At 44.4% G+C, this 19389-nt stretch overlaps 6 protein-coding genes across 6 annotated transcripts; 3 read left to right on the top strand and 3 right to left on the bottom strand.

Moving 5' to 3' along the window:
• Positions 1-1270: 1270 nt before the first annotated feature.
• SAPINGB_P005777 (uncharacterized protein) lies at positions 1271-10852 on the top strand (the record flags this gene model as incomplete). The annotated part of the gene is made up of 1 exon (XM_032000491.1): positions 1271-10852. One exon carries the CDS (start codon positions 1271-1273, stop codon positions 10850-10852), a length of 9582 nt encoding a protein of 3193 aa, XP_031856382.1.
• Positions 10853-12392: 1540 nt separating this feature from the next.
• SAPINGB_P005776 (uncharacterized protein) lies at positions 12393-12729 on the top strand (the record flags this gene model as incomplete). Its single annotated transcript, XM_032000490.1, has 3 exons — positions 12393-12443; positions 12502-12577; positions 12635-12729. 3 exons carry the CDS (start codon positions 12393-12395, stop codon positions 12727-12729), a joined length of 222 nt encoding a protein of 73 aa, XP_031856381.1.
• A 954-nt stretch (positions 12730-13683) lies between these two features.
• SAPINGB_P005775 (uncharacterized protein) lies at positions 13684-15069 on the top strand (the record flags this gene model as incomplete). The annotated part of the gene is made up of 1 exon (XM_032000489.1): positions 13684-15069. One exon carries the CDS (start codon positions 13684-13686, stop codon positions 15067-15069), a length of 1386 nt encoding a protein of 461 aa, XP_031856380.1.
• An 869-nt stretch (positions 15070-15938) lies between these two features.
• SAPINGB_P005774 (uncharacterized protein) lies at positions 15939-17546 on the bottom strand (the record flags this gene model as incomplete). The annotated part of the gene is made up of 2 exons (XM_032000488.1): positions 15939-17356; positions 17435-17546. The coding sequence occupies 2 exons, from the start codon at positions 17544-17546 to the stop codon at positions 15939-15941; spliced, it is 1530 nt and encodes a 509-aa protein (XP_031856379.1).
• Positions 17547-17897: 351 nt separating this feature from the next.
• On the bottom strand, positions 17898-18335 carry SAPINGB_P005773 (uncharacterized protein; the record flags this gene model as incomplete). Its single annotated transcript, XM_032000487.1, has 1 exon — positions 17898-18335. One exon carries the CDS (start codon positions 18333-18335, stop codon positions 17898-17900), a length of 438 nt encoding a protein of 145 aa, XP_031856378.1.
• Positions 18336-18604: 269 nt separating this feature from the next.
• Positions 18605-18997, bottom strand: SAPINGB_P005772 (uncharacterized protein; the record flags this gene model as incomplete). Its single annotated transcript, XM_032000486.1, has 1 exon — positions 18605-18997. The coding sequence occupies one exon, from the start codon at positions 18995-18997 to the stop codon at positions 18605-18607; it is 393 nt and encodes a 130-aa protein (XP_031856377.1).
• Between the last annotated feature and the right edge of the window lie 392 nt (positions 18998-19389).

The following is a 19389-nucleotide window of genomic DNA, read 5'->3' as shown; positions in this document are numbered from 1 at the left end:
GGGATAAGTTAAACGCTTATGGCCAGTCCTTTAACTTCTTTTTCTACAGTTGTCAATTATTTCTAGAATGCGAGGAAAAAAGAGTATTTTTCCTAGCAACTTTTCGGTACAAAATCAGTCCGGAATAAAAAATTCAAGCAATCCTTGTAGTGGTATGCATGTCTATTAGCCGTTAAATTTATTTAAATGAAGAAATTCCCAAATTGGATTAGCCTTAAATTATAAAAATATTTATGACATGTAATACTATGTTCACCAAAATGGTGAAATAAAATTACCATCATGCAGATATACATAGATTTTATTTATGAAATGTATATAGATTTAATAATTAAAATCTATTAAATATTTATTGGGGCTAAATCAGAGTTGAAAAATTTCCAGCAACCATAAAACACAAACTTTGATAAATATTAATTATTAATGACTAATAGATTTAAAAAAATAAAAATCCAAGCTAACCCGATCGTTAAATAAAAATAGGAATAAATTATAGATTTCAAACGGATAAATGCCAAAGCTTAAAGCAATTTAGCTTTGGAGCTAAATAGATTCACTGAAAAAATAATAACTAGAAATAGATCGTTATTTAGTAACCATGTTCATTTTAAAGTGAAGTATATTTCAATAATGGGATAATAAGTCTTGTTTAAAAAATCATCTTTAAAGGCATTTGAAATTATTTATTTGGGCTCTTTAAACGAAAATCAATTTCCTAATTAGGTAGCTATACAAATAGCATTCCACTAAAGTAATTATGTATGCAAAAAAACAAATTTGTCAAAGCTTAAAATTAGTATCCAAAAAATTGGATTATTGTGATATCACATAAAAGAAAAACCAAAACCAAAACCAAAAACAAAAATACAAAAAAACAAAAAAATAAAAAATAAAAAATAAAAAATAAAAAATAAAAAATAAAAAATTAATTAAATAAAAAAAACATATATATTGGATTGCCAGTTTTTTATATAACTGGAAGCACTTGCCTTCTTTTCCTCTTCTTTTTTTTTTAAGGTTCTAGAAGAAAGAACATAATCTAGATACATACCCTTTCTTTCAATTATTTTACAACAACAAATTAAAACATAGAAAAATTTTTTAATAATAAATATTTCTAAAGTTTCGAGGTGAGTAAAGGTAATTTTGTAATTTAAATATATAATCTAACTATAATCAAGAGAATAATTGATTGAGAGATCAAAAAAAAGACTAAGTAAGAACATCAACTATTATAATACGTTCAATTACTAATGAATACCAGCTAGATATGCGTTTAAGTGCATTATTAATTCCAATATACGGAATTGCAGCTGCATGGGCTGTTTGCAACACAAATACCACAATTTGTGACACTGTCTGTACTTATGCTGATTCAGTTCTTACGAGTAATAGTTTATATGTAGCCGCCTTTTTAAATCTTGGGGATCCAACAATTACGTGCAGTGTAGATACTTCTTCTGATAATGTATCTACGAAGGGAACAACTGTTTCAGTTTTATCGGCTTGCATGTACTGTCTGGCAGCATACCCGTCACTAAAATCAAGTCACACAACAACTCAGGCATGGCTAGACGAGTGTGAAAGCAAAAATCTTGTTTCTGCATCAACAACTGGTGACTGTGTTTGTGAAATAGGAAGTATTAGCAGTAATAACTGTGAAGATATTTGCGGAACGGCTAGCACTTACGATCCAACTTTACTAGGAGTTGTGGCATGTGGTTTGGTTGATAACGTGGTTCGAAGAAGCGTTGTTGGTTGCTTGCTTTGTGGAAATATTGGGTCTTCAGCAAGTTCGTCCTGTAGTGGATTGATAACATGTCTACTGGGTGGAGTTCTAGCTCTTGTATCTGGTTTGCTGGATGTAATTGGTACTTTGTTAAGTTCGGTACTAAACTTGGTTACAGGATTATTAGCAGATTGTGATTACGAAGATACCAATTTGTGTTCATTGGATACTTGTGACATCTCATCATTAAACACTGAATTGTGTACCTCCTATTGTTCCATTGCGGAAAATATGGCAGCAGATTTGGCATCAACAACATGTGATTCCTTGACTCTTAGTGAAAAGGAAATTTTAGGAGGATGTTTGATGTGCGGTTCTATCTTGGGTGATTATACAAAGCCTTTGACATTACAAAACAGTATAGTAGCCATGGTAAACGGAGATAGTTGCGTGACAGAATTGCAATCGGGAATTTGTAACAATGATTTTATAGAATCATTGTCTGAATCTTCAGTAGATGCGATTTCAGAATCTGCCGCCGACGCCGCTTCTGAGTCTGCCGCCGATGCTGCTTCTGAGTCTGCTGCTGACGCTGCTTCTGAATCTGCTGCTGACGCTGCTTCTGAATCCGCTGCTGATGCTGCTTCTGAATCCGCTGCTGACGCTGCATCTGAATCCGCTGCTGACGATGCATCTGAGTCCGCAGCTGATGCCGCTTCTGAATCCGCTGCTGATGCAGCATCTGAGTCTGCCGCTGATGCCGCTTCTGAGTCTGCCGCTGATGCTGCTTCTGAGTCTGCGGCTGATGCTGCTTCTGAGTCTGCCGCCGACGCCGCTTCTGAGTCTGCCGCCGATGCTGCTTCTGAATCCGCTGCTGACGCTGCTTCTGAATCCGCTGCTTCTGAATCCGCTGCTGATGCTGCTTCTGAATCCGCTGCTGACGCTGCATCTGAATCCGCTGCTGACGCTGCATCTGAGTCCGCAGCTGATGCCGCTTCTGAATCCGCTGCTGATGCAGCATCTGAGTCTGCCGCTGATGCCGCTTCTGAGTCTGCTGCTGATGCTGCTTCTGAGTCTGCCGCTGATGCTGCTTCTGAGTCTGCCGCTGACGCTGGTTCTGAGTCTGCTGCTGATGCCGCCTCTGAGTCCGCAGCTGATGCCGCTTCTGAATCCGCTGCTAATGCAGCATCTGAGTCTGCCGCCGACGCTGCTTCTGAGTCTGCCGCCGACGCTGCTTCTGAGTCTGCTGCCGACGCTGCTTCTGAATCTGCTGCTGACGCTGCTTCTGAATCCGCAGCTGATGCAGCATCTGAGTCTGCCGCTGATGCCGCTTCTGAGTCTGCCGCTGATGCTGCTTCTGAGTCTGCGGCTGATGCTGCTTCTGAGTCTGCCGCCGACGCCGCTTCTGAGTCTGCCGCCGATGCTGCTTCTGAATCCGCTGCTGATGCTGCTTCTGAATCCGCTGCTGATGCTGCTTCTGAATCCGCTGCTGATGCTGCATCTGAGTCTGCTGCCGATGCGGCTTCTGAATCCGCTGCTAATGCAGCATCTGAGTCTGCCGCCGACGCTGCTTCTGAGTCTGCCGCCGACGCTGCTTCTGAGTCTGCTGCCGACGCTGCTTCTGAATCTGCTGCTGACGCTGCTTCTGAATCCGCAGCCGACGCTGCTTCTGAGTCTGCCGCCGACGCTGCTTCTGAATCCGCTGCTGATGCAGCATCTGAGTCTGCCGCTGATGCCGCTTCTGAGTCTGCCGCTGATGCTGCTTCTGAGTCCGCAGCTGATGCCGCTTCTGAGTCTGCCGCTGATGCTGCTTCTGAGTCTGCGGCTAATGCTGCTTCTGAGTCTGCCGCCGACGCCGCTTCTGAGTCTGCCGCCGATGCTGCTTCTGAATCCGCTGCTGACGCTGCTTCTGAATCCGCTGCTTCTGAATCCGCTGCTGATGCTGCTTCTGAATCCGCTGCTGACGCTGCATCTGAATCCGCTGCTGACGCTGCATCTGAGTCCGCAGCTGATGCCGCTTCTGAATCCGCTGCTGATGCAGCATCTGAGTCTGCCGCTGATGCCGCTTCTGAGTCTGCTGCTGATGCTGCTTCTGAGTCTGCCGCTGATGCTGCTTCTGAGTCTGCCGCTGACGCTGGTTCTGAATCCGCTGCCGATGCCGCTTCTGAATCCGCTGCTGATGCTGCTTCTGAATCCGCTGCTGATGCTGCTTCTGAATCCGCTGCTGATGCTGCTTCTGAGTCTGCCGCTGACGCTGCTTCTGAGTCTGCTGCTGATGCCGCCTCTGAGTCCGCAGCTGATGCCGCTTCTGAGTCTGCCGCTGACGCCGCTTCTGAGTCTGCCGCCGATGCTGCTTCTGAATCCGCTGCTGATGCTGCTTCTGAATCCGCTGCTGACGCTGCTTCTGAGTCTGCTGCTGTCGCTGCTTCTGAATCTGCCGCTGACGCTTCTTCTGAATCGATTGACTACTCCGTTTCTGAATCCGCTGCTGATGCTGCATCTGAGTCTGCCGCCGACGCTGCTTCTGAGTCTGCTGCCGATGCTGCATCTGAGTCTGCCGCCGACGCTGCTTCTGAATCCGCTGCTGATGCAGCATCTGAGTCTGCCGCTGATGCCGCTTCTGAGTCTGCCGCTGATGCTGCTTCTGAGTCCGCAGCTGACGCTGCATCTGAGTCTGCCGCTGACGCTGCATCTGAGTCTGCTGCTGATGCTGCTTCTGAGTCTGCCGCCGACGCTGCTTCTGAATCCGCTGCTGATGCAGCATCTGAGTCTGCCGCTGATGCCGCTTCTGAGTCTGCCGCTGATGCTGCTTCTGAGTCCGCAGCTGATGCCGCTTCTGAGTCTGCCGCTGACGCTGCTTCTGAGTCTGCCGCCGACGCTGCTTCTGAGTCTGCCGCCGACGCTGCTTCTGAATCTGCCGCTGACGCTTCTTCTGAATCGATTGACGACTCCGTTTCAGAATCCGCTGCTGACGCTGCTTCTGAATCCGCTGCCGATGCTGCTTCTGAATCCGCTGCTGATGCTGCTTCTGAGTCTGCTGCCGGTGCTGCATCTGAGTCTGCCGCCGACGCTGCTTCTGAGTCTGCTGCTGACGCTGCATCTGAATCCGCTGCTGACGCTGCTTCTGAATCCGCTGCTGATGCTGCTTCTGAGTCTGCTGCTGATGCCGCCTCTGAGTCTGCCGCCGACGCTGCTTCTGAGTCTGCCGCTGACGCTGCATCTGAGTCTGCCGCTGACGCTGCATCTGAGTCTGCTGCTGATGCTGCTTCTGAGTCTGCCGCTGACGCTGCTTCTGAGTCTGCTGCTGATGCCGCTTCTGAATCCGCTGCTGATGCTGCTTCCGAGTCTGCCGCCGACGCTGCTTCGGAATCTGCTGCTGACGCTGCATCTGAGTCTGCTGCTGATGCCGCTTCTGAGTCTGCAGCTGATGCTGCTTCTGAATCTGCCGCTGACGCTTCTTCTGAATCGATTGACGACTCCGTTTCAGAATCCGCTGCTGACGCTGCTTCTGAATCCGCTGCCGATGCTGCTTCTGAATCCGCTGCTGATGCTGCTTCTGAGTCTGCTGCCGGTGCTGCATCTGAGTCTGCCGCCGACGCTGCTTCTGAATCCGCTGCCGATGCCGCTTCTGAATCCGCTGCTGATGCTGCTTCTGAATCCGCTGCTGATGCTGCTTCTGAATCCGCTGCTGATGCTGCTTCTGAGTCTGCTGCTGATGCCGCCTCTGAGTCTGCCGCCGACGCTGCTTCTGAGTCTGCCGCTGACGCTGCATCTGAGTCTGCTGCTGATGCCGCTTCTGAGTCTGCCGCCGACGCTGCTTCTGAATCTGCTGCTGATGCTGCTTCTGAATCCGCTGCTGATGCTGCTTCTGAGTCTGCTGCTGACGCTGCATCTGAGTCTGCTGCTGATGCTGCCTCTGAGTCTGCTGCTGATGCCGCCTCTGAGTCTGCCGCCGACGCTGCTTCTGAGTCTGCTGCTGATGCCGCTTCTGAATCCGCTGCTGATGCTGCTTCCGAGTCTGCCGCCGACGCTGCTTCGGAATCTGCTGCTGACGCTGCATCTGAGTCTGCTGCTGATGCCGCTTCTGAGTCTGCCGCCGACGCTGCTTCTGAATCTGCTGCTGATGCTGCTTCTGAGTCTGCCGCTGACGCTGCTTCTGAGTCTGCTGCTGATGCTGCTTCTGAATCTGCCGCTGACGCTTCTTCTGAATCGATTGACGACTCCGTTTCAGAATCCGCTGCTGACGCTGCTTCTGAATCCGCTGCCGATGCTGCTTCTGAGTCTGCTGCCGATGCTGCATCTGAGTCTGCCGCCGACGCTGCTTCTGAGTCTGCTGCTGACGCTGCATCTGAATCCGCTGCTGACGCTGCTTCTGAATCCGCTGCTGATGCTGCTTCTGAATCCGCTGCTGATGCTGCTTCTGAGTCTGCTGCTGATGCCGCTTCTGAGTCTGCCGCCGACGCTGCTTCTGAGTCTGCCGCTGACGCTGCATCAGAGTCTGCCGCTGACGCTGCATCAGAGTCTGCTGCTGATGCCGCTTCTGAGTCTGCCGCCGACGCTGCTTCTGAATCTGCTGCTGATGCTGCTTCTGAATCCGCTGCTGATGCTGCTTCTGAGTCTGCTGCTGACGCTGCATCTGAGTCTGCTGCTGATGCTGCCTCTGAGTCTGCCGCTGACGCTGCTTCTGAGTCTGCTGCTGATGCTGCTTCTGAATCTGCCGCTGACGCTTCTTCTGAATCGATTGACGACTCCGTTTCAGAATCCGCTGCTGACGCTGCTTCTGAATCCGCTGCCGATGCTGCTTCTGAGTCTGCTGCCGATGCTGCTTCTGAGTCTGCTGCTGACGCCGCTTCTGAGTCTGCCGCCGACGCTGCTTCTGAATCTGCTGCTGACGCTGCTTCTGAGTCTGCTGCTGACGCTGCATCTGAGTCTGCTGCCGACGCTGCTTCTGAGTCTGCCGCTGATGCCGCCTCTGAGTCCGCAGCTGATGCCGCTTCTGAGTCTGCCGCTGACGCCGCTTCTGAGTCTGCCGCTGACGCTGCTTCTGAGTCTGCCGCCGACGCTGCTTCTGAGTCTGCCGCCGATGCTGCTTCTGAATCCGCTGCCAATGCTGCTTCTGAGTCTGCTGCCGATGCTGCATCTGAGTCTGCTGCTGACGGTGCATCTGAGTCTGCTGCTGATGCTGCTTCTGAGTCTGCCGCTGACGCTGCTTCTGAGTCTGCTGCTGATGCCGCCTCTGAGTCCGCAGCTGATGCCGCTTCTGAGTCTGCCGCTGACGCCGCTTCTGAGTCTGCCGCCGACGCTGCTTCTGAGTCTGCCGCCGACGCTGCTTCTGAATCCGCTGCTGATGCTGCTTCTGAATCCGCTGCTTCAGAATCCGCTGCTGATGCTGCTTCAGAATCCGCCGCCGATGCTGCTTCTGAATCCGCTGCTGATGCTGCATCTGAGTCTGCCGCCGACGCTGCTTCTGAGTCTGCCGCCGACGCTGCTTCTGAATCCGCTGCCAATGCTGCTTCTGAGTCTGCTGCTGATGCTGCTTCTGAGTCTGCCGCTGACGCTGCTTCTGAGTCTGCTGCTGATGCCGCCTCTGAGTCCGCAGCTGATGCCGCTTCTGAGTCTGCCGCTGACGCCGCTTCTGAATCTGCCGCTGATGCTGCTTCTGAGTCTGCGGCTGATGCTGCTTCTGAGTCTGCCGCCGACGCCGCTTCTGAGTCTGCCGCCGATGCTGCTTCTGAATCCGCTGCTGATGCTGCTTCTGAATCCGCTGCTGACGCTGCTTCTGAGTCTGCTGCTGTCGCTGCTTCTGAATCTGCCGCTGACGCTTCTTCTGAATCGATTGACTACTCCGTTTCTGAATCCGCTGCTGATGCTGCATCTGAGTCTGCCGCCGACGCTGCTTCTGAGTCTGCCGCCGACGCTGCTTCTGAATCCGCTGCTGACGCTGCATCTGAATCCGCTGCTGATGCTGCATCTGAGTCTGCTGCCGATGCGGCTTCTGAATCCGCTGCTGATGCTGCTTCTGAATCCGCTGCTGATGCTGCTTCTGAATCCGCTGCTGATGCTGCTTCTGAGTCTGCTGCTAATGCAGCATCTGAGTCTGCCGCCGACGCTGCTTCTGAGTCTGCCGCCGACGCTGCATCTGAGTCTGCCGCCGACGCTGCTTCTGAATCCGCTGCTGATGCAGCATCTGAGTCTGCCGCTGATGCCGCTTCTGAGTCTGCCGCTGATGCTGCTTCTGAGTCCGCAGCTGACGCTGCATCTGAGTCTGCCGCTGACGCTGCATCTGAGTCTGCTGCCGATGCGGCTTCTGAGTCTGCTGCTGACGCTGCTTCTGAGTCCGCAGCTGATGCCGCTTCTGAATCCGCTGCTGACGCTGCTTCTGAGTCTGCCGCTGATGCTGCTTCTGAGTCTGCCGCTGACGCTGCTTCTGAGTCTGCTGCTGATGCCGCCTCTGAGTCCGCAGCTGATGCCGCTTCTGAATCCGCTGCAGACGCCGCTTCTGAATCCGCTGCTGATGCAGCATCTGAGTCTGTCGTCGACGCTGCTTCTGAGTCTGCTGCTGACGCTGCTTCTGAATCCGCTGCTGACGCTGCTTCTGAATCCGTACCTGATGCCGCTTCTGAGTCTGCTGCCTATGCTGCATCTGAATCCGCTGCCGATGCCGCTTCTGAATCCGCTGCTGATGCTGCTTCTGAATCCGCTGCTGATGCTGCTTCTGAATCCGCTGCTGATGCTGCTTCTGAGTCTGCTGCTGACGCTGCCTCTGAATCTGGTGCTAACAGTCCCTCTGAGTCTGCTGCTGATGCCGCTTCTGAGTCTGCTGCTGATGCTGCTTCTGAATCTGCTGCCGACGCTGCTTCTGAATCCGCCGCCGACGCTGCTTCTGAGTCTGCCGCTGACGCTGCTTCTGAATCTGGTGCTAACAGTCTCTCTGAGTCTGCTGCTGACGCTGCATCTGAGTCTGCTGCTGACGCCGCTTCTGAGTCTGCCGCTGACGCTGCTTCTGAGTCTGCTGCTGACGCTGCATCTGAATCGGCTGCTGATGCCGCTTCTGAATCGGCTGCCGACGCTTCTTCTGTTTATTCTGCAACTTCCGAAGCTATTACTTCGCTTTATTCCTCGTCTGAATCTTTCGAAGTTCCCATTTCTTCTGATGCCTCATTCTACTGTATTTTACCAATGAAGCGTGATGCTTCATTTGATTCTTGTGTTACAGCTTGTGGTGTCGTTTCTGAAACTGTTTCTTCGCACGGTGATACTTGTTCCATTTTATCCTCTGTCATTGAAGCTTACTCAGTTTGTTATCAATGCTTGTCTGTTTATCAATCTGGCCTTGAACTCTCTCAGTCAACTATTAATTCCTTTGAAGCTTGTGATCTCGAGGTTATTGTTTGGTGTCCTGTTGATTCCACTGAGTCGTCTGGTTCTCTTACTCTGCCTATTGAAACTGAGTCATCCAATGTTTTCGTATCTGAATCTACATCTCAGGCCGCTTCTGACTCTGCTGCTTATGCTTCAGAATCATCTTCTACCTTTACTTCTGATGCTACTAGTACTTCAGTATTCCTTTCCAGTTTGGAAACTGAATCTCCTACAGAGTCTTTTGATGAGTCTGATACTGATACATCTATTGTATCTTCCTATATTTCCTCTGTTTACATTCCCACCACAAAACCCTCCTGGAATTCTACTTTTACTCGTTCTGCTTCCGACTCGTCTACATTTAATCCTAAAACATCTCAAGCTGAGGCGTCATCTGTTAACGCCCAGACTTCTTTTGTCAACACTGAGACTTCTACTATCAATTCGCTCTCATCATCTGCCACAAATGCAGTCTCGGCATCTGATTCTGGTTCAATTGTTGTCACGACGACTTCTTCCTTTACAACTTACACCACTGTTATTGGTGATCAAACCCTCACTGTCACACTTCCCTGCGACACTAGTTCTGCTGTTATCACGGAAACACAATTTTCTACTTATACAACTGTGATTGATGGAACTACTACTACAGTGACCGAGTCTTGTGAATCTTGCCAACATACGTCCGGTCATGATGTTATTTCTACAAATACTGTTTACACCACATATACCACAGTTAGTGGAGATATTACTTACACAGTTACTGAACCCTGTGAAACAATTTCACCATTGCTATCATCTGGTACTGTTTCAATTTCCGCTCCCTCTATTGAGACTGGTTCAACTTCGGAGTTCAGCTCTTCAACTATTTCCTCCACCAGTTCTGCATCTGCTTCAGTTTCCGGCACTGCCTCTGTTACAGTTAAGCCTTCACTTTCTAGTTTCCAATCTGTTTCTGAATTCACTTCTGTTTCTGCTACAGCTCCTGGTACTAAACTATCATTTTTGGGTACTGGTTCTACTTCTGGAATTGTTTCATCTTCTGCTCCAGTTTCAGTTTCATCATCTGTTACCTCAGAAACTACTGAGGTTTCAACACGCTTCATTACATTTACTTCAGTTAAAAGCGAGATGTCATCTTTCTCAAGAGCCGTTGAATCAACTTCTGCTTCTAATTCTTTTATTACAACCTCTTCGGCCGGCACACCTTCTGTTCCCTTGGAAACTGTTTCTAGTATTTCTGAAGGTTCTGAATCTTCGGGCTCTCCTTCGAACTCTAATGGTGTTCTGGCCACCAGCTCTGTTCCAAGTGCAAGCCTTGAGTCCACTTCTAGCTCTTCTCCTACTTATTCTTCTAATCCAGTGGTTGAATCTGAAACTACTAACTCTGCTATCATTGGTACCCCATCTGAGTCCGCCTCTGAACAAAGTTCTTCAAGCTACACCACAGTTACCTTTGTTACTGAGGGTGTGACGCACTCTTTCATTGAAAGCACCCAACCTACCACTTCCATTTCTGTTTCATCTTCCCTAATCTCTTCTGAATCAACTTACTCAAGTTCCCCTGTTGAGTTTGTGAGTAGTAAGGGCACCGGCAGTGTTCCGTCTGCTTCTACTTCAGCTCCCGCACAGTATACTGGCTCTGTTGTTCCTCCTTCATCAAGCGGTACTGGTATTGAACAGGTCAATGCTGCCCATTCAATTGCACCTAGACATGGTGCCATTGTCCTTGCTACGATTTTACTTTTTGCTATGATGTGATGACCATTATTTTTTAATTAAGCATACGGTTTTGTGCTTTTACATTATGTTTTTAATTTTTTTTTTAAGTTTTATTGGTTTGTGTATTTTTACAAGTTGTCTTGATATATGACGCTATATTTTTAATTTTTGGTTTTATAGATTTATTTATGTGATGGTTATAACAGTTTAGTTCATTTTAATTTATTTTTTTGGTATTATTGGTCCTGGTAGAATTTAAACACATTTAGTTTAGGGCGTGTGATTTCTTTCTATTTTACTATAGTTAATTTTGTCAATACTCCAAGTGGGTTTGAAAATTCGTTGAAATTCGAGTTACAGTTTGATATAGATTTTGCTTTTATAAAACAGAAAATCATTTATTTTGATTTCATCCAATCTCTTGTCAGGTTCAGCTGCGTGTCTTCCAGTCATAAGTTAGTTCTTAGCTGGGTTGTTCTGGTGTGTTTTCATGGAGTTGTAGAGGAAAATGGTAGCTCTTCGTGTTAGATATCCTAGCTTTATGTGCATTGGAAGAACTCCTACTTTTTTGCAGAAAAGATGGAATAGTGCACTGTCAAGCATTTTTCATAGAGTTATGTTTTGTATTAGCTGGGTAGAATTAATTCCAATATTGCCCATTTTCTTGACACCATTGTGGGTGTGTCACCACACTCATACGCTGTTGGTAATGATTGGTACAATACATGATCAGGTACTAGAACTTATAAGTTTTAGAGTAGTTTGAAAGCAAATCCGGCAGGCCCTTTTGTTATAACCCTTTAAGCGATTTAAGAAATTGAGGGAACCTGTCGTCGTTTCAGTTTGTTTGAGTTTCCATTAAATGAAGCCAGATATCAGCGCACCACTCTTAAAATTTAAACACTCTGTATATAAAAATTTTTCATTTTTTTAAAATCAATTGTAATTAGCAAGTTATCCTTTTCATTTACGAATTTAGGCAAAGATATGATTTTTGTTTTAAATTCATTTTTTTTAAGGCTCCAAAAGTTTATTTTGAGAAATTTAAGTTTTGCCTATAAAAATTTCAGTGACGCTGTGCTTGTGGAATCTAGTAAAAGGTTTTTGATCAGCCTTTTATTCTAGTAGATCTCTTCAGGTTTTTTGGTTTTGCACGGTTGTACGACTCTAGTATAAAGACTCTATAAGTCGATAGTTGATCCCGCGTACGAACTCGTCTAATTTGATGGTTTTCTTGTGAGGCTAAGGTTGGTAATAAAGTTTAGTGTGCAACATGATTATGCTTTTTCGACAACCTTGAGTCTGTTCTGATTTTGCGAGAGATAATCTATCGAGAGATGTTGTATTAATCTGAGAAGTTGAGAATTTCCTATTCTGGAAATGTAGAGCCTTCAAAGTTATTTTGAATACAGTAGCAATGTATAATCACATGATATATAAATATTATTGTTACAATATTATTTGTTACAATTATTTTTTGTTAATTCATTTATTTGATTAAGTTGTTCTTATTTTTTGACACTAGAATAAAGAAAAAATATCTACTTCACCCATAGAGCTTTTTTTAATATACCCTACTATGATTGAAATTGTTTGTAATGACCGAGTTGGTCGTAAGGTTCGAGTCAAGGTAACTATTTTATTAAAGTTTATTTGAAATATCAATTACTAATTTTATCATGATTAAGGCTCTTCCTGATGATACCATTGGTGACTTTAAGAAACTTCTTGCCGCTCAAATTGGCACAGATCCTACCAAAATCAGTGAGTATGATAAGTTAGTTGATCTTATCCCTTTTAATAATTATCTAATTTATCTAGTACTTAAAAAGGGTTACACTGTTTATAAGGATCACATTACTTTGGCCGACTACGAAATTCATAATGGAATGAACTTGGAACTATATTATGCATAAATATCTATTTCCTTTATCTTTTATTTATATTGGAATTGGCCTAACATGAACGATTAAGGATAGTACAATTGATGAATTTTTTTATGACGTTTTTTTTTTTTTTCATTCAAATCTTTCACATTTAGAAGCTAATTTCCCTGGCCATTAGATTTTAATGGTAGCTCTTTCAGTAAGTACTTTTATGCCTCCCTTTCTTTTGAGTTAGATTTATAATAATCAAGTTACTTTGATGTAATTTTTTTGTAATTTTTTGTACCACTTACCCAGTAACTGTTCAGTCTCGCGTCTTAGTCTGTTAATTCCTTTTGCTCCTGCATCTGCAAAAACCCTTGCCCTACGCCAAGAGTTGTCCTTGGGGCTGAGCGCTTTTGGAGAGAGACTATTAATAGCCATGATGTAATGTTTGTTTGTAAGCGTATTTAGAATGCTGACATTAGAAGTCTAAATGCCAGCTTATTTCACTGCTTAAAATCAAAATTTGTAGCCTTTAACTTTTCTGATCAACTTTGGATCACTTCCATGGAAATATATTCGGACAATTAATACCACGATACACCTAGCTACTGCTCAGAGTAATCTTTTACCCTGAAATTAAATTCTCATATAAATACACTATGGGGATTTAAGGTGCCATGATAGAGGTTGAGCATTTATATTTTAATACCACTGGATGATTTCTACTATCCCGATGGCGACTTGATTTGCTTAGTATAAATAGCAACAGCTTCTGCAACAGGAGGTTTCTTGGGTTTAAACAGTGCCCAGCCTCCCTCAATTTTTTTTTTTTTTTTTTTTTTTTTTGGCTCTTGGCACTAGAGCAAGAAAATTCAAAATAACAACCTCCTCTATTGAGGGACCAACACATACATAAAAACTCCTTTGGATCCTCCTTAAATGTTATTTTTCTTTAAACTAAACTTCTTTAAAACACTAATATATCCTCTAAAATACAAAATGCATTTGCTCTTTCAAATAAGAACCATTAATTTGTCGGTTCTTTTAGTTTCATTAGCTCTGATACCTACTAATATCCAAGCACTGGACATGGACATTACAAATACAGAAAGCCGCAATGCCGGACTGGCTCTGCTAGCAAAAGGCTTAATGGATTACTACAATGGCGATGATTACGGCGAAACACCAGGGATGTTTTCATCTCCATACTATTGGTGGGAGGCCGGTGCAGCGTGGAACTCAATGCTGGACTATTGGTTTTACACTGGCGATGAAACATACAATGATGTGCTCAAAAGATCGTTGTTGTTCCAGGTTGGAGATGACTGGGACTATATGCCTTCTAATCAAACAACAACGGAAGGTAACGATGACCAGGGATTCTGGGGAATCACAGTCATGGCAGCAGCCGAAAAGAATTTTACAAACCCTAATGATGACGAGCCGCAGTGGCTATATTTGGCACAGGCTGTCTTTAACACCATGGCGTCACGCTGGGACACACAACACTGCGGTGGAGGACTACGCTGGCAAATATTTACATGGAACAATGGCTACAATTACAAAAATACAGTGTCAAACGGATGCTTGTTCAACATTGCCGCTAGACTTTACCGTTTCACTCAAAATGAAACATATGGCGAGTGGGCTGAAAAGACTTGGGACTGGGTCGAAACCATGGGCTACATCAATTCATCATCTGACAGCTGGCCCGTATATGATGGTGGATTTATTTCCGATAATTGTACTGAGGTTTCAGCGTTAGAATGGACTTATAATACCGGACTGTTTCTTTCAGGTGCAGCATTTATGTACAACCATACAGGTGATGCCAAGTGGCTTACACGAATAACACACATATGGTCTCGCTCTACGGTGTTTTTTCTTGCAAACTCCAAGATTATGTACGAAGCTGCCTGCCAGCCAACAGGGCGCTGCAACAATGACCAGCGCTGCTTTAAAGCCATTTTTTCTCGATTTTTAGGTCATGTGTGTCTTCTGGCTCCGGAAATGAATGATGAGATCCAAACTTATCTTTTAGCTTCAGCACAGGGTGTGATAACGTCTTGCAGTGGCGGTACCGACGGCCATACGTGCGGTCTTGATTGGAGTCAAGATGGATGGGATGGCATGTACGGACTTGGTGAGCAGATGAGCGCACTAGAGCTGCTTCTTAATACACAGGTGTGGACACGGCCACCGCCTCTCACAAGTGACACTGGAGCATCGTCAACAGGTAATGGCTCTGCAGGGACAGGGTACCGTACAAATACCTATGTTTCAAACGATATTACTGTGACGTCAAAAGACCGTGCAGGAGCTGGAATCATCACGGCTGTTGTGATTGTTTTGATGCTGGGAGTTGCTTGGTGGATGGTTGTTTAACGAAGAAGAGAAAGAGATATTAAATTTTTTTTTTTTTTTTTTTTGCATTTTAAATAAGAAAAAGAAACTTCAAACAGAAAGAAGTATCATGTGTAACTTATATGGTGTTATTTGTAAAGAACAATTTCATTTGTGATGATGATTAAGTCTGAAATAATGTGTGTGAAGTCGATTTCTTTGGAAAAATTTAGTAGCATCAGAGATTAAAAATTAAACAATATATCACCCTGCAAGGTGATATATTGTTTAATTGAATTTTAATTTTTTTTATGTAAGATGGCTTTAGGCATATATAATATTTTTAATAAAATTTCTACCCTTCTTTTACTTTTTTTTATCGCGAAATACCAGAACCTATTTCTTCCTTATGTTTACTGTACTACAACATAAATTATAAATTTGTAGTTTTTTTTTATAATTTATTATGCAAACTGTAGAGTTCTGCTGATGTAGGTATTATACTAAGACAATATCTATTTTGATTGGGTTTGGTTTTCCAAAGCTTGGTCAATGTAAATTTTTAACGCATGAAGAAAAGAAGAGCTAAAACTTGACGCCTAAGAAAATGTAAAATAGTTGTCAAGTATTGAACTTTGTACGATTCCTGGAAATTATATCATTGGCGTCGTTTATGAAAAGATTAAAAGGTCTTCCTGAATGGACAACGTCTGATGTAACTACGGAGGATGTACGATGAGATGGAGTGAAAGGTGCCGAGCATTCTTCTCAGACCTAAATGTCTTAAATCACATGACAAGCATAAGTCATATATCATAAAGTTTTATTACATACTTGATTTCACATGAAACTTTTTTCTTCCCACACATTATCAAAACTTCTATTTTTTTCTTTCATTTTCATTTTTTTCTTTAATTGTGCTTGGCCAAATAAGCCAGCAAATCCACCTTGGTCACAATGTGAACGGGCTTATGAGTGTTGCCATCACGCTCAGTAACAATGGCTGATGACTTGTGCTCAAAGAATCTTGATAGGGCCGACAGAGGGGTATCAACGGTAATTTCGGCAAAGGTCTTCTTTTGGGAGGTCTTTTGCTGGGCAGCTGGAATAGGAGTGGCAGTGCCAATGTTGACTGCAGATTCGGCAGGATTGGAGGTAAACTCGTGAAGCTTGCGGAAATCAATCATAGCATCTTCGACAGGTGCACTAGTAGTAATACGACCAGAAGAAAGATATGAAAGCAGATTACCAAGGGTAATAAGACCAGCCAGCTTTCCTGATTCAGTTAAAACGGGAAGTTGGTCAAAACCATTCTTCTGTAAAATCTCAATGGCAGTGGCAACGGGCTGTTTGGTCTTAACGGCAACAACAGGCTTAAGGTTGAGGTCAGCAATTGTAGCACCCTTGTACTGCTTTTTCTTGTTGGCTTGTTCGGCAAGAGTCTCAGCATCCAAAAAGCCATTGTACTTCATCCAGTCGTCGTCAATAAACTTGGTAAGATAGGAGCGCACTGAGTCAGGGAGCACAACAACGACAACATCATCTTTAGTGAGCTTCTTTTCTTTAGCAATGCGGATGGCAGCCGCAAGAGCAGAACCACTGGAACCACCCACAAGAATACCTTCTTCTTTAATGAGTCTGCGTGCAAGCAAAAACGACTCACGGTCTTCAGTCTTGACCCACTCGTCAATAGTGTTACGGTCAAGAACATCGGGGACAAAGTCATAGCCAATGCCTTCAACTTGGTAAGACTCAATGTCACCGTTAAGGGTCTCGGGCAAAGCAAGAATGGAACCCTTAGGGTCGGCACCAATAACCTTTATGGCGGGGTTGTGCTTTTTGAGAGCCTTGGCGATACCGGTGATAGTACCACCAGTACCGGCACCAGCAACAAGGTAGTCAATCTTACCACCAGTCTGTTCCCAGATTTCTTCACCAGTGCCGTATTCATGGGCAAGGGGATTGTTGACATTGCCATACTGGTCCAAAATCACAGCGTTGGGAATTTCCTTTTGAAGGCGCTTAGCAACTCCAATGTGCGACTCCGGAGAGTCCCAGGCAGCCTCAGTAGGAGTACGCACAATTTCAGCACCAAGAGCCTTAAGAACAGAAACCTTTTCATTAGACATTTTTTCGGGAAGTGTGATGATGGTACGGTAACCACGGACGGCACCAACAAGTGCAAGACCAATACCAGTGTTACCAGAAGTTGGCTCAATCAGTGTGTAGCCAGGCTTAAGAGTCCCATCCTTCTCTGCCTCTAGAACCATTCGCTTGGCAATGCGGTCCTTGACAGAACCGCCAGCATTGAAAAGCTCAACCTTGGCCACTGTTGTGTGATTATTAGTTAGAAACAAGTTAAAGTCATGGTTATTCTTTGTTTTTTTTTAAAAAAATAAAAACTTACAAAACGTGGCTTCGATTCCCAAAGACTGGGGAATTTTGTTGAGTCTGACCAGAGGAGTATTGCCAATCTGATCAAGAATAGAGTCCAAGATCTGGGGCTTAGCTTCAGACATTTTGGTATATTAATGAAGATATAGATGGATGAGTGAGTGAATGAGTGAGTTTAGATTGGGAAGTTCGGATGGTTTAGTTAAAGATGGGATTTCTTTCGTTATTGTAAGAAAGAAAATAGTGGAGCGGAATTTTTTTATTTCTTTTTCTTTAGTGCCAAAGAAAAACTTGGCTGGCGTGTCATGGCGAAATTTCCGTGACCACCCGAGTCAAAATAAACTAAAATCACGTGCTTAGCCGTATTATTAAAAATACTAAAGATAAGCGTATATTTAAGTCTTGACGGCAACAGGGAAACGTTTTTAATTGAAATAGTTTAACTAATGTCTGTAATAAATGAAAAGTCAGTATACCTATACCTGTCCAGCATACTTCAAAGACCCGCTTTGATCTTCGCCTTCACTATCACTTTGGTTCTCATTTTTATTGTAAAAACTTCTTTCTCCAGGGTAAGACCCGGGAACTTCACTATTTTCTTGCTGCTTTCTCTTAGGTGGCGACGGTGACGACGGTGGCGACGGAATTGATTGCTTCTTGTGTTTCTCTTGGGCCATTTTTTCATCAGCAGCTTGACCCACAGCCTTGAGCTCCTTGATCTTATCCATCCGGCGCTTCTTTGATCTCGAAATTCGTTTTGAAGAATCTTTCTTGTCACTGTCATCATTTTCACCTTTACCCAAGGGGTTGCCTGTGAGAGTTAGTGTTGCAGCAGCCACCACAATGGCACTAAATAGAAACAAGAATGTAGGAGACTGATTATTTATTGTGCGGTCCAAAGGTGTTATAGCCATGAGTACTATGAAAATACTGAATAAAACCCCGGAAATAATTAGTAGAGTTGAATGTAACGACGACACTTTGAAAATTTTTCTTTGGAAATGTAATATAGATAAAAAAAAAAACAAATTTATTTAAAATACATGGATAGTTATGATTAGATGACAGGAAAAGTAAAAAATAAATTAAACAAGCAACACCACACATCAGATTTAAGGTTTCCTCAGCTTCAGCCTCAGCCTCAGCCTCAGCCTCAGCCTCATTTTTTTTTTAGTTTGTTTTTTTACAACTTGTCCTTGATGAGATTCACACGATCACCAATCCACAAAGCGTGATTAGTATGATCTGCACGAGCACCTTTGGATGAGAAAGGGTGCACAAGGACAGATAAGTTACCGTGATTCCACTGGTACCAAGGAACCAGCCGAGAAAACAACTCGGGACTTTTAAAGTCAATCTCCCACATGCCAATGGGGTGGATACCAGCAGGTTCATCCACCAGGTCATAAACATTGAGCTCGCCCTTGGCAATTTCGTCTGAAAAGTCTTCAACAAGCTTGTCGTACAAAGCCTTGGCCTCCTGGCGTGAGCCCTCATAGTTTTGGTTGTAGTACGTGTGAATATCGTACGAAATAAAATTGGCGTTGAAGTTAGGTCCGGGCTTGTTGTCCTTCATTTTTAGTGATTAATAGGATAAGAATTGAATAAATGATGATTGAAAAAATTAATAAAAAAGCGAAATTTTTTAAAAAAAAGATTAAAAAAAGATTAAAAAAAGAGTCAATCATAGTGGCCCTTTTATATCTGGAAAGAGATTTGTTTTTTTTTGATATTCAGTGATATTATAAATCAACATTCACAAGAGACCTCATTGGTGTTTGAGCTGAGCAAATAAACCAACCCTGGAGGTCACTGGTGAGCAAATTACTTCCCCGTAATTAACTTTTTTTTTTTTTTTTTTTTTTTTTTTCAAATCAGGAAACAATCATTTCCTTGAAAAATCCTTTTCTTCAACCGCCCTAACTTCCCATACAATTGTGTTGCCTTAATAAGACCCTTTTTTATTTT

Source organism: Magnusiomyces paraingens (genome assembly GCF_902498895.1).
Source record: "Magnusiomyces paraingens strain CBS 517.90 genome assembly, contig: contig5, whole genome shotgun sequence".
NCBI classification, from domain to species: domain Eukaryota; kingdom Fungi; phylum Ascomycota; class Dipodascomycetes; order Dipodascales; family Dipodascaceae; genus Magnusiomyces; species Magnusiomyces paraingens.
Note: the sequence above shows the minus strand (reverse complement) of the source record. Positions and strands in the feature narration are given on the sequence as shown.